The 15,000-nt window shown below is 43.4% G+C and overlaps 2 protein-coding genes across 2 annotated transcripts in view; one reads left to right on the forward strand and one right to left on the reverse strand.

The window, feature by feature from the left end:
- The window catches only part of LOC144535477 (uncharacterized), an 8,968-nt gene extending 5,063 nt beyond the window's left edge, over window positions 1–3,905 (forward strand). Inside the window, exons 3-4 of the mRNA XM_078277978.1 lie at window positions 2,316–2,645; window positions 3,582–3,905. Of these exons, the coding sequence (XP_078134104.1) occupies window positions 2,316–2,645; window positions 3,582–3,604 (353 nt within the window). The 3' untranslated portion in view covers window positions 3,605–3,905. The remainder of the gene's footprint in view (window positions 1–2,315; window positions 2,646–3,581) is intronic.
- Window positions 3,906–7,196: 3,291 nt separating this feature from the next.
- On the reverse strand, window positions 7,197–14,567 carry LOC144535725 (dehydrogenase/reductase SDR family member 13-like). Its single transcript, XM_078278331.1, has 6 exons — window positions 14,355–14,567; window positions 13,681–13,799; window positions 12,187–12,310; window positions 10,500–10,672; window positions 9,552–9,705; window positions 7,197–8,412 (listed from the first exon to the last, which is right to left on the reverse strand). Exons 1-6 carry the CDS (start codon window positions 14,479–14,481, stop codon window positions 8,153–8,155), a joined length of 957 nt encoding a protein of 318 aa, XP_078134457.1. The 5' UTR covers window positions 14,482–14,567; the 3' UTR covers window positions 7,197–8,152.
- Between the last annotated feature and the right edge of the window lie 433 nt (window positions 14,568–15,000).

Raw genomic sequence — 15,000 nt, forward strand, 5'->3', positions numbered from 1 at the left:
AGACCAGCACGCCCAGAATGCACCTGAACACACCTCCCTGTAAGACCAGCACGCCCAGAATGCACCTGAACACACCTCCCTGCAAGACCAGCACGCCCAGAATGCACCTGAACACACCTCCCTGTAAGACCAGCACGCCCAGAATGCACCTGAACACACCTCCCTGTAAGACCAGCACGCCCAGAATGCACCTGAACACACCTCCCTGTAAGACCAGCACGCCCAGAATGCACCTGAACACACCTCCCTGTAAGACCAGCACGCCCAGAATGCACCTGAACACACCTCCCTGTAAGACCAGCACGCCCAGAATGCACCTGAACACACCTCCCTGTAAGACCAGCACGCCCAGAATGCACCTGAACACACCTCCCTGTAAGACCAGCACGCCCAGAATGCACCTGAACACACCTCCCTGTAAGACCAGCACGCCCAGACCTGAACACACCTCCCTGTAGACCAGCACCCCAGAATGCACCTGAACACACCTTCCTGTAAGACCAGCATGGGCCACAGATGGGTGCAGGTGCATTTGCTATTTAAACAACGTGGGCGCTGGACGGGAAACTGACAGCTGGGTCGGTCTTAAACTAGCAAAGACACTTGGGTCGGGCTTTGTGCTGGATGCAAGATAGATGAGGCTGCATCTCCTGGGTCAAAGGTTTTCACTACAGCGTCACCTATTGAACTGGATGGCCACAAACGTTTTAAAGATTGATTCCACCCAAATTCTTCTTTCTGTACAAATATCTAAAATACAAAGTAATTTGTGCCTATGTCCATTACGCTTATCAACACTACCATGTAGGCTGGCTGGCTGGCTGATGTCATTGTGCAATAAGTACAAGATTGTTCAATTAAAAACCACTGAAAGGAGTTAATGTGCTTATTATATAGGGACCTGTCTAATGTATATGAGAGTATTACTATATAGGGACCTGTCTAATGTATATGAGAGTATTACTATATAGGGACCTGTCTAATGTATATGAGAGTATTACTATATAGGGACCTGTCTAATGTATATGAGAGTATTACTGTATAGGGACCTGTCTAATGTATATGAGAGTATTACTACATAGGGACCTGTCTAATGTATATGAGAGTATTACTATATAGGGACCTGTCTAATGTATATGAGAGTATTACTATATAGGGACCTGTCTAATGTATATGAGAGTATTACTATATAGGACCTGTCTAATGTATATGAGAGTATTACTATATAGGGACCTGTCTAATGTATATGAGAGTATTACTATATAGGACCTGTCTAATGTATATGAGAGTATTACTATATAGGGACCTGTCTAATGTATATGAGAGTATTACTATATAGGACCTGTCTAATGTATATGAGAGTATTACTATATAGGGACCTGTCTAATGTATATGAGAGTATTACTACATAGGACCTGTCTAATGTATATGAGAGTATTACTATATAGGGACCTGTCTAATGTATATGAGAGTATTACTACATAGGGACCTGTCTAATGTATATGAGAGTATTACTATATAGGGACCTGTCTAATGTATATGAGAGTATTACTATATAGGGACCTGTCTAATGTATATGAGAGTATTACTATATAGGGACCTGTCTAATGTATATGAGAGTATTACTATATAGGGACCTGTCTAATGTATATGAGAGTATTACTATATAGGACCTGTCTAATGTATATGAGAGTATTACTATATAGGGACCTGTCTAATGTATATGAGAGTATTACTATATAGGGACCTGTCTAATGTATATGAGAGTATTACTATATAGGACCTGTCTAATGTATATGAGAGTATTACTATATAGGGACCTGTCTAATGTATATGAGAGTATTACTATATAGGGACCTGTCTAATGTATATGAGAGTATTACTATATAGGACCTGTCTAATGTATATGAGAGTATTACTATATAGGACCTGTCTAATGTATATGAGAGTATTACTATATAGGGACCTGTCTAATGTATATGAGAGTATTACTATATAGGGACCTGTCTAATGTATATGAGAGTATTACTATATAGGGACCTGTCTAATGTATATGAGAGTATTACTGTATAGGGACCTGTCTAATGTATATGAGAGTATTACTGTATAGGGACCTGTCTAATGTATATGAGAGTATTACTGTATAGGGACCTGTCTAATGTATATGAGAGCATGTTTTGTGTAAAAATACCAGGGTAAGCCAATCAGAAGCAGAATAAGAAGGGGGCGGGCCACTAGGCGCGTCCTTTTGACGTTGACGTCTATCAGATCCAATCTAGCATCTAACCTGATGTTGTGGTTCGTTGTCCTCTCAGTCTCTAAGGTGGAAGTGGAAGAAGGGGCGCGTGATGTCACACTTCCTGCCAGGACCTTTATCCCGCCGAACGAAGGCTTCACACTGGAGTGGAGCCGCTGTGCCCCCGAGCCAATGAGTGTCCACGAGTATGTGAACGGCAACAACCATCTTGCCAGACAGGACCACTTTTACAGCCACCGCACAAACCTGGAGGAAGATCCACTGGGGAATGGGGACTTCAGTCTGACCCTGAAGGATCCCTGCTTCAGGGACAGTGGCACCTACATCTGCACCGTCTACAAGGCCAGAGAAATCTACACGCAGAAAGTAGTTCGTCTCCGAGTGAAAGGTCAGTGTTGTAGATCAGCGAGTATTTCTGTAAATGTGCTGTCATGTCTGATTGAAGCTGTGTGTGTGTCTACGGACTAATGTTCAGCAGCAGTTAGTAACAAGCTGTAATGTTACCCTACAGGACTAATGTTCAGCAGCAGTTAGAGTCACTAAAAGTTCTGTTGTTGCTGCTGACAGACTCAGATTATTATTCTAAGTGTCTGACAACATTATGAAAGGATCCCTACAGAGATAGACCTTTTTAAAAATACTTGTTATTTAACCAGAAACAACTCAGAGCTTGCTGTCGCAAAACCCACCAGACTCCATGTAAATAATCAGGACTTTTAGCGTGTATAGAGCCAGCATATCTCCACCAGACTCCATGTAAATAATCAGGACTTTTAGCGTGTATAGAGCCAGCATATCTCCACCAGACTCCATGTAAATAATCAGGACTTTTAGCGTGTATAGAGCCAGCATATCTCCACATGTAAATGGGTGAATTAAGGGTTTATTTCAACCAAACCAGAGTGGTGATTGTTGGAACAGTGGAAAGATGAACCAAGACGGCTTTTGATAGTTTTATTTAGTTTCTGTCCACTTTGAATGAAGTGTGTTTTTACAATGGTTAAAGTCCTGATTATTTACATGGAGTCTGGTGGGTTTGGTGATGGGGCTGTTTCATGTTAAACTAAAAGGATCTTACTCTTTAACAAAAAGGTTGTCAGACACATTGCAGCTTGTTTCTTGCTTAATACTGGACCAATGTCAAAGATTGTTGTTCCCATCAGTCACTTAGACACAGAAACATGGGAAAATACACTTTAACAGAAAGTCTCCTCTGCCGGAAAGACAAAGAGCAGTCACTGAAACAGTCGGTAAAGCTACAGATTGTTACAGATGTGTTAGCAGAACATGCTGCAGCTCACTGTTGGATGTCTTCTGTTGGCAGAGAAAAGATGGAGTTTGTTTTAAAGAAGAGAGGACCGAAGACGAAACAGACGGCAGCGTGAACACACAGTAGATGGGCAGCTCCTCTGATCCAGTTTAACTTTTACGTCACATTAAGTTTAGTTTTAAAGCTGTTGTGGATCATTAGATCAGAGCACACACCTATATGTTTTAATGGCTACATATACACAGTTAGGACAAGGTTTTATTAAGAATGAAGTTGCCTTTATAACATTTGACTGTTCAAACACAAGCTGTATACAACCAGTACAGTCCTCGCTGCATATAATCACTGAATAAAACGACTCTAGCTGCTCCACTTTGAGGAATGTTTGAGACTCTTTCTCTGTCTGACTTCCTGCTGAAAAGCTAGTGTGGCAGGAGAAGAGTACACACACACACACACACACACACACACACACACACACACACACAGACACACACACACACACACACACACACACACACAGAGACACACACACACACACACACACACACAGAGACACACACACGAGACACACACACACACACACACACAGAGACACACACACACAGAAACACACACACGCAGACACACACACACAAACACAGAGACAGACACACAGACACACACAGAGAGAGAGACACACACACACAGAAACACACACACACACAAACACAGAGACACACAGACACACACACACACTCACACACACAGACACACATATACACACACACACACACACAAACAAACAGACACACACACACACACACAGACACACAAACACAGAGACAGACACACAGACACACACACACAGACACACACACAGAAACACACACACACACGAGACACACACACACACACAGACACACACACACACACACACACACACACACACACACACAGAAACACACACACGCAGACACACACACACACACACACAGAGACAGACACACACACAGAGAGAGACATACACACACACACACACACACACTGAGAGAGACACACACACACACAGACACACACACACATACACACACACACACACAGAAACACACACACACACAAACACAGAGACACACAGACACACACACACACTCACACACACAGACACACATATACACACACACACATACACACAAACAAACAGAAACACACACACACACACACACACAGACACACACACACAGACAGAAACACACAGACACACACATACACACACACAGACACACACACACAGACAGACACACACACTCACACACACACAGACTCACACACACAGACATTATAACTGGGGGCTGTGGGGATGGTCCCACAGAAATGTGTCGGGATCAAACCCTTTCCTATACGCTGAGAAACAAATACGTAAAATAACAGAAAGTTCTGGACTTTGTCCCAGAAAGAAAGCAAACAGAAAGCATGTGTGTAGCGACAGTTACAGCTTTTTAGGATCACTCTGCTGCTAATTTCAGAGCCTTGACGTCATTTTTCAAAACTCTAGACACAAAACTCACAACGGTCATCTCTTGTAACAGGATGTCCAATGTTCACAACATGACATCATTCATTCATATCTTTAAATACATCTTGTACTTCATCACAATCATCGGTTCAACAACCTAATGTATAGTGAAATACCACTGAAACGTTACTTCAGATCAGCCACACACAAGATACCTGTAGTTTCACTGGGTCATCGCTGGTACAATCATTAAATACTGTAGTACAAAATAGGTGATACATGTTTCATTATGGTACTAGATGTAAAGACTTCCCTGTAAAAGTACTGCAGTAGTAGAGAGAATACTACAGACAAACCTGAAATGTATTGATGAAAGCAATACAGTCTGATCACAACATAGGTTCATTTGAATCAAAGCAAAATAATGAGCTACAAAATAGAAAAGACAGTACTGTAAAACATCAAATGCAGTATTCCTCAACTTGCTTGTACTGTAAAAAGCAAAACAAAGAAGTGATTACTGTACTTCTACATCTTCATCTACTCCGTCTTGTGGATTTGGCTGCAGGTTCTCATCTACATCGCAATTAGCCAAACATCTTGGAAAAAACCTTACGTATATATGTATATATACAGTATATATATATATATATATATATATATCTCAATCATCAGTAACAAGCAATTCCAAGGGCCTGCATGCATACAGTGCAGTACTGTCAATACTGTAAATAGTCTCAAAGGTAGTACATGGGACCATAGAAACAGTGTCTGGTAAACAGTAGTACATTATAGTAAAGGTAGTACATGGGACCATAGAAACAGTGTCTGATAAACAGTAGTACATTACAGTAGTAGTACATGGGGCCATAGAAACAGTGTTTGATAAACAGTAGTACATTACAGTAGTAGTACATGGGGCCATAGAAACAGTGTCTGGTAAACAGTAGTACATTACAGTAAAGGTAGTACATGGGACCATAGAAACAGTGTCTGATAAACAGTAGTACATTACAGTAGTAGTACATGGGAGCATAGAAACAGTGTCTGATAAACAGTAGTACATTACAGTAGTAGTACATGGGGCCATAGAAACAGTGTCTGATAAACAGTAGTACATTACAGTAAAGGTAGTACATGGGACCATAGAAACAGTGTCTGATAAACAGTAGTACATTACAGTAGTAGTACATGGGGCCATAGAAACAGTGTTTGATAAACAGTAGTACATTACAGTAGTAGTACATGGGACCATATAAACAGTGTCTGGTAAACAGTAGTACATTACAGTAGTAGTACATGGGCCATAGAAACAGTGTCTGGTAAACAGTAGTACATTACAGTAGTAGTACATGGGAGCATAGTAACAGTGTCTGGTAAACAGTAGTACATTACAGTAAAGAAGGATGATGAAATATTACATCCATAGATACTGTATTCTGATTGGTTCATGCTCCACGCTAACTGGTGACAATGAAGCTGGTTATCTTGAAACGTTCATGATGTAAACATGGAGTATTGTTTGTCTGTACAACTATACATTAAGAGTACTGCAACAGGTACTCATCATTGTGAGTAGTTGTATTGATTGATAGGTAATGATGGTAATGAAATGAATAGACTAAGATGTAATGTGTGAAATGCCTTTTGAAGTAGTAGTACTTTGATGTTACGTTGTGTCATATTGAACAGCTGATCTTTGTTAAATGAACAGCTGATCTTTGTTAAATGAACAGCTGATCTTTGGTTTATGTGGATTGTATCCAAGCAATTGAAAAAAAGTGTATTTTGATCATTGGTTGTGACTTTTGTGTCTAGAGTTTTGAAAAATGACGTCACAGTTCTGATATTAGTGCCAAAGTGATTGTTAAAAAACTGTAACAGTTCCAAAAAGTGACAAAAACATCGGAAAAAGCTTCACAAAGGTCAGAAAACGGGCAACAAAAAAGTCAGAAAAAAGAGACAAAAAGACCAAAAAAAGTAAGAAAAAGGCTCCCAAAACCAATCATATTTTTGAGGGGGACATGTCCCCCCTAGTGTCTGATGTTCAGACATCAGCCACTAGGTGGCAGCAGCACAACATGTCCTGAATAATAATACAACAAACACTCACATTTCTTCTGTTTGGGTATGAGAGGTGATGATGTGAGAAAAAGAAACGTCAGGAAAAGATGCAACATAGCAAAACTTTATTCCAATTTATATCATAACAATAGTACGGACATAAACCTACCACACTTTAAAGGGTAACTTTTTCTTATTTTTTCAACCTGGACCTTTTTTTCCATGTTTTTGTGTCTAAGTGACTGATGGGAACAATCATCTTTGATCCCTACAGAGATAGACCTTTTAGTTAAAGAGGAAGATCCTTTTAGTTTAACATTAAACAGCCCCAAAATCACCATCACCAAACCCACCAGACTCCATGTAAATAATCAGGACTTTTATCATCGTAAAACACACTTCATTCAAAGTGGACAGAAACTAAATAAAACTACCAAAAGCCGTCTTGGTTCATCTTTCCACTGTTCCAACAATCACCACTCTGGTTTGGTTGAAATAAACCCTTAATTCACCCATTTACATGTGGAGATATGCTGGCTCTATACACGCTAAAAGTCCTGATTATTTACATGGAGTCTGGTGGAGATATGCTGGCTCTATACACGCTAAAAGTCCTGATTATTTACATGGAGTCTGGTGGAGATATGCTGGCTCTATACACGCTAAAAGTCCTGATTATTTACATGGAGTCTGGTGGGTTTGGTGACGGCGATTTCGGGGCTATTTAATGTTAAACTAAAAGGATCTTACTCTCTAACTAAAAGGTCTATCTCTGTAGGGATCCATCCCATAATGTTGTCAGACACTTAGAATAATAATCTGAATCTGTCAGCAGCAACAACAGAACTTTTAGTGGACGCTAACTGAGGCTGAACATTAGTCCTGTAGGGTAACATTACAGCCCGGTGCACGTCATCCAGTTACAGCGTTCTCGCTCAATACTTCAAAGATTTTTGTTCACATCCGTCACTTAGACACAAAAACATGAGTTTCATGTCCAGGTTGAAAAACACCCTTTAACACCAGAGTAAAAGGAACAAGTCTTTTGTCTTAAGGTCACTCCTCCTTAAGAGAGTCCACAGAGCTTCTCGCTGACGTCCCACAGTTTCCGGGCCACAGCGTCGTCTCGAGCCCAGGTACACACTTCCTGCGCGGCGCAGCAGGAGAAGTAACGTCCGCTCAGGGGTTCGATTCCCTCCTGCAGGGCGCAGTGCAGAGTGGTCTGAGCACCGGCCTCCGGGTCCAGGAACAGCAGCCGCGCCACTGGCTCGATGAAGACCTTCTGCCACAGGCTGACGTTACGGGACAGCTCGGTCCGAACCACACCTGAGGGAGCAGAGAGACACACCTGGTTTAAAACAACGATTATATGAACAAAGCTTTCAGGCATCGCAGGTGTGCTCTGTTGGACCTGTGAGCACGCCCACAGCTATTTTAGAAATCCTGAGCTCCTACTGCAAGTAAACATTTAACCTGCTGAACGCCTACAGCAAGGCTTTTATAAACCATAGTTTTTAGTAGTTTTACGTGACTAATTTTAAGCCAATCTCAGATGTTTTCCTAACATTAACTGAGTATTTTTGCTGCCTAATCTAGTTCCATTTCACGTTCTGTAGTTCGTAGGATCCGTAAGAGTTCCTAAGTGTTCGTACGAGTTCGTAGGTGTTCGTAAGAGTTCGTAGGATCTTTAAGAGTTCGTAGATCCGTAAGAGTTCCTAAGTGTTCGTACGAGTTCGTAGGTGTTCGTAAGAGTTCGTAGGATCTTTAAGAGTTCGTAGATCCGTAAGAGTTCGTAGGTGTTCGTAAGAGTTCGTAGGAACCGCAAGAGTTCGTAGGATCCGTAAGAGTTCGTAGGATCCGTAAGAGTTCGTAGGAACCGTAAGAGTTCGTAGGTGTTCGTAAGAGTTCGTAGGAACCGTAAGAGTTCGTAGGATCCGTAAGAGTTGGTAGGATCTGTAAGAGTTCGTAGGAACCGTAAGAGTTCGTAGGATCCGTAAGAGTTCGTAGGAACCGTAAGAGTTCGTAGGATCCGTAAGAGTTTGTAGGAACCGTAAGAGTTCGTAGGATCCATAAGAGTTCGTAGGATCCGTAAGAGTTTGTAGAATCCGTAAGAGTTCATAAGAACCGTAAAAGTTGGTAGGATCTGTAAGAGTTCGTAGGAACCGTAAGAGTTTGTAAGATCCGTAAGAGTTCGTAGGATCCGTAAGAGTTCGTAGGATCCATAAGAGTTCGTAGGATCCGTAAGAGTTTGTAGAATCCGTAAGAGTTCGTAGGAACCGTAAGAGTTCGTAGGATCTTTAAGAGTTCGTAGGATCCGTAAGAGTTCGTAGGATCCGTAAGAGTTTGTAGAATCCGTAAGAGTTCATAGGAACCGTAAGAGTTCGTAGGATCTTTAAGAGTTCGTAGGATCCGTAAGAGTTCGTAGGATCCGTAAGAGTTCATAGGATCTGTAAGTGTTTGGTTACCTGGGTGGACGCTGTAGCAGGTGACGTTGGATCCTTTCAGCCTCTTAGCGAGCTCGTGGGTGAAGAGCATGTTACACAGCTTGCTGTTGCAGTACGCCTGGAAGAACTGCCAGCTGTACCTGCCGGTGCCCAGGTGTTTGTTCACCGCCAGAGCCTGAAAACAACAAAACATTCATTAACACAGGATCACCTGAGAAGACGTCATCTGTGCACATGTTGACTGCCAAGCCTCAAGCGACAGCAGAGGAATGTTTTCTGCAGAGAGAACGCAGATGTGCAGGAATGTCTTCATGTGACAGAGTAAATATAAGGACAAAGGAATCCCTAATTACAAGAACTAGTTTTAATGCTGAATAAAACACTGGTTTTCTAAATCTGTCAACTGCATTGGAGTCAGAGAGAAAAACCTGTTTTCAGATTTGATGATCGTGAAAGAGACAAAGTATCAGCAGTAGTGAAGTTAAATTCCCATACAGTTGTATGTACTGTTCTCAAATCAGTCTTAAGGGAAACATATTTTGTCCCGGATTACGTTGATGTGTATCCGTATCAAATCGGCTAGAAAGTAGATCAGGACTTTGCTGTTCGCGTCCCGTGTCAAAGTCAACATTGATTTGTTTACGTCACGTACTTAAAGGTATCATATTCTGCCAATTGTCTGGTTCATACTTGTATTTTTTGTTGTCTAGAACATGTTTACACACGTTAATGTTCAAAAGAACACTTTATTTTCCTTATCCTGGCTGATACTTTTACATGATTTAAGTAGCACATCGACCTGCTTTATAATCAAATGACATGGGAATCTCATTTTTTACAATACGGGAACTTCAACTGAAGTTACCTACACAAATTACAGGTCGATGTGTCCCGTGTGTGCGTGCGTGCATTGGTCTGTATGTATGTGTGTCTGTGAGTGTGTGTTTGTATGTGTGTCTCAGTGTTTACCTCCAGGTCGATGCGTCCCCAGCGGTAAGCCATGGAGGACAGAGTGACGACTCGTCCTCCTCCGTCCTCCTTCAGACGCTCCAGCAGCAGGTATGTCAACAGGAAGTGACCCAGGTGGTTCACCCCGAACTCAATGCCGAAACCGTCTTCTGTCCGCCCGTCGGCCACCAGACCTGCAGGACACACACATTTACATTTTAACATTGTTTCCAGCAATCAAAATCGGTTTCTCCGTCACTTTTTGTTTCCGTGAAAACAACTTTACAAGCTGTCTCTGTGATGCCGAAACATAAACAAAACTTAAACCATAACTCCAACCTGGAAACATCTTTTTTTGAGACGGTCCTCCTCCGAAAAAACGCTGACACAAGTCGCTTGCTCAAGCAGCAATAATGACCTTTATTTACTTTTATCACCTTCTGAGTCACATGCAAAGTACGTCTGATTTCAACCCAAACTTCCATCTTTTTATCAACCTAACTCAGTAGTTTTAGGAGCCCTATCTCGCACCCGGCGCAGCGCAAAGCCCGACCCAAGTGTCTCTGCTAGTTTAAGACCGACCCAGCTGTCAGTTTCCCGTCCAGCGCCCACATCGTTTAAATAACAAATGCACCTGCTCCCATCTGTGGCCCATGCTGGTCTTACAGGGAGGTGTGTTCAGGTGCATTCTGGGCGTGCTGGTCTTACAGGGAGGTGTGTTCAGGTGCATTCTGGGCGTGCTGGTCTTACAGGGAGGTGTGTTCAGGTGCATTCTGGGCGTGCTGGTCTTACAGGGAGGTGTGTTCAGGTGCATTCTGGGCGTGCTGGTCTTACAGGGAGGTGTGTTCAGGTGCATTCTGGGCGTACTGGTCTTACAGGGAGGTGTGTTCAGGTGCATTCTGGGAGTATTGCTATCTTGAGGCAGCGGGAAGTGATCGCACCATCGTCAATAACGCAGCATTTCATTGTTATTTTAACAGAGCATTAGTAAAATGCTCCTAGGCTCGTGCACAGCACGTGCACACTATGCTTGTTACACACACAGGGACACACACCAGCACACACACACACACACACACACACACACACACATGCAGAAGATTACAAATACAAATATTACGGTGCAGATCCTCCATCATAACAGCAATGCTCCAAGGTCCAAACGCGCCTGGCTTTTAAAGGGAATGGGAGATGATCTCTGATTGGTTGATTGCATGTTACGCCCAGAACTCACCTCTGATTAATGAAGACACTAAGGTCAACCCTTTAGAACCATGTGCCCGACGCACGGACCCTTTTTTCCGCCGCTCAAACTAGCAAAAGTGGATTTGGACACGCCCTAAATACACCTGCAGCAGGCGCCTCACGCCGTGACCTCAGATCGTTAGAATATGGTTTTTAAAATAGGTTTGTCCTGAATATAACTCCGGTGTTAGTTACACCAGAGTTACACACAAAAGGAGACAACAGGTCTTTGTCTCCGTGAATATTTTCTTTTGTTAAACTTTATGAGTGACAATCAGGTGTGTCTGTACCTGCTGTCTACCCAGAATGATTCACTGACAGGTGAGTTCAGGTGTCAGAATGTGTTTTTGTAACACATTTTCATGATGTTTGGTCAGGATCTCTTGGCCTCATTTTTCAACGCGCAGACCAAAACAACCTAGTTAGGGAAAGACTGTGTGTGTGTGTGTGTGTGTGTGTGTACCGGCGTTGTTGATGAGCAGATCCAACCTGGTCTCAGTTTTCAGGAACGTTGATGCGAAGCAGCGGACCGACTTCAGACTGGCCAGGTCCAGCTGCATGTACAGCACGTCGGTACTTCCTGTTTCCTGGAACAAGATCATGGTCAGAACAAAAACGTCCGATATGCTCACATGGTTTGGCCGACTGGTTGGCCAGAAGAGCAACTGTCTGTACGCGATCTGTGCTGCCTGCACGATCCGATATGCGCGTAAATACATAGAAAACGTGACGGTTTCCCTCATGGATGTATGTTTCCCTACACTATTTGTATCACGCATGCGTTGAAACACTTGCCGGCCAGGCGGCACAACTGGTGGCATATTTTACATTTCATGTCATTCATTATGCAGTTCACGGCTGGTCTGTTTTATAAAGATATTTAAATTAAGTACTTATTGTCACTGATCCAAAACTGCATATTGACGTCCGTGTACTACGTCTTGACGTCCGTGTACTACGTCTTGACGTCCGTGTACTACGTCTTGGCAATGTTTTTAAATGTAGCTTACGCTATGCATTACGAGGTGTTTACATGGTTGCCAATCCAAAATCATAAACGAGATGTTACATGTTACATGAACATACACCATTTTGGTTACATGTGGAATGAAGTCTGAGTCTTTCTGTCACTGCAAACCTTCAGTTTCCTCCACACTCCCCTTTGCGATTCATTGCTATGTGGTATTAGGCCTGTCGGTACACAGTCTGCAGTTGAGGTGGTTCGGGTATCTGGTAAGGATGCCCCCTGGGCGCCTCCCTAGGGAGGTGTTCCAGGCACGTCCAGCTGGGACGAGGCCTCGGGGAAGACCCAGGACTAGGTGGAGGGACGTCCAGCTGGGACGAGGCCTCGGGGAAGACCCAGGACTAGGTGGAGGGACGTCCAGCTGGTAGGAGGCCTCGGGGAAGACCCAGGACTAGGTGGAGGGACGTCCAGCTGGGAGGAGGTCTCGGGGGAGACCCAGGACTAGGTGGAGGGACGTCCAGCTGGGAGGAGGTCTCGGGGAAGCCCCAGGACTAGGTGGAGGGACGTCCAGCTGGGAGGAGGCCTCGGGGGAAGACCCAGGACCAGGTGGAGGGATTATATCTCTAACCTGGCCTGGGAACGCCTCGGGATCCCCCAATCGGAGCTGGTTAATGTGGCCCGGGAAAGGGAAGTTTGGGGTCCCCTGCTGGAGCTGCTGCCCCCGCGACCTGACCCCGGATAAGCGGACGAAGATGAATGGATGGTACGCGATCTGTGCTGCCTGCAAGTGCACGTGCGAACATCTTGCGCATGCGCTTGCAGGCAGCACAGATCGCGTACCGACAGCAAGTCCGTAGAACTGAATAGGCGGCATTTTGTAATCTTGTATCCAGTAAATAAAATACATCCAGGCTTCAAAATGGCAGTCCACAAACCAATGGCTGCTACGTTGGTTGTTTTAGGGTTAGTGTTTTTACAGTCTGGGGTTCCTACCTGTTTTATATCTGCGATGGCGGCCTCGGCTTTGTTCCGGTTTCGGCAGGCGAGGATCACTCGGGCACCCTTCCTGGCCAGGTGCAGCGCCGTGGCTTTACCGATGCCGGTGTTCCCTCCTGCAGCCAGAAAACACAACATATAAATAATGCAGAATAGGAGTGTCAAGAAAAAAATGAATCTGTAAAAGAATAACAAAATAAATGTGGGAATATAAAACTTTTTAGTCTTTACTTTTAAATACTATTAGCGACTGTTTAGTCTAATTCGTTTACAGCTGTAATGTCCGTGTCGAGCAGTGACCAGTAACCTGTTAGGGTAACATTAGCTATTGATGTAAAATATTGTATGTTCTTAGCTCACCATTGCATGTTTAAGTAACCTTGCTTTTTGTACAGGATGTGTATATTTACTTTCTTGATATATACTTTAATTTCTTCTGAAAAATGACTTTCTCTATCTCTTAGTGTGTTCTTTTCAGACAATGAAGTGGATGGAAAGGCAGTAGAGTCCGGCTTGCTGAACATATGGTGGCATTCCTCTGTGGTCAACGACTGCAGGCAGCGAACAGGCGTGCCTGGTTGGCAATCACTGCAGTACATACACATACACATACACTCACACTCACACACTCACACACGCTAACTTCTAACTGCTCTGACACGCAGACTCACCTGTGATGATGACTGTCTTCCCAGCGATCGCTGCGTTCCCTTTACATTTGGATCTTTTGAAGAGAGTCTGCGTGAGGAACACGTATCCTCCGAGCACCACGACGGCCAGCAGCAGCAGGTGAAACATGTTTTCTGACGGCGGTCCGATCCTCCTGAGAGTCACTGACTGTCTGAGAGTGCAGCTCTGCTTTCTATAAAGCTGCTGCTGGGACGCACCTGTCGGACCGGTTCCTCCTGTCTGAGGCGGGACAGTGATTCACAGCTCAGACTGGTCCGACTGGTTCTTTACCGTCCTCATCATTCAGCACTGACGTTCACCTGACAGTTTGACTTTTCACACACTGACTCTCCCCAAACTCCCTGAACCAGGACTTTCTCTTTCAAAACTGACCCATTTTCAGAGTTTCAACATCAGAAATATGAGTTTCTTTCAACCAAATTACCCAAAAATAGCACGAGTGGGTCCATAAAACTCTCTTTGCAACTTACAGTGCTCAGCATAAATGAGTACACCCATGCTAAATTTGAAATAATAAATCTTTTGGAAATTGATCTTAATGCCTTAATTAAAAAAATGAGGAAAGATCCAACCTTTAAGGACCCCAATATTCACTGTGAATGAATAATGTATCATGAATAAATAAAT

Source organism: Sander vitreus, chromosome 20 (assembly GCF_031162955.1).
Source record: "Sander vitreus isolate 19-12246 chromosome 20, sanVit1, whole genome shotgun sequence".
Taxonomy (NCBI): Eukaryota; Metazoa; Chordata; class Actinopteri; order Perciformes; family Percidae; genus Sander; species Sander vitreus.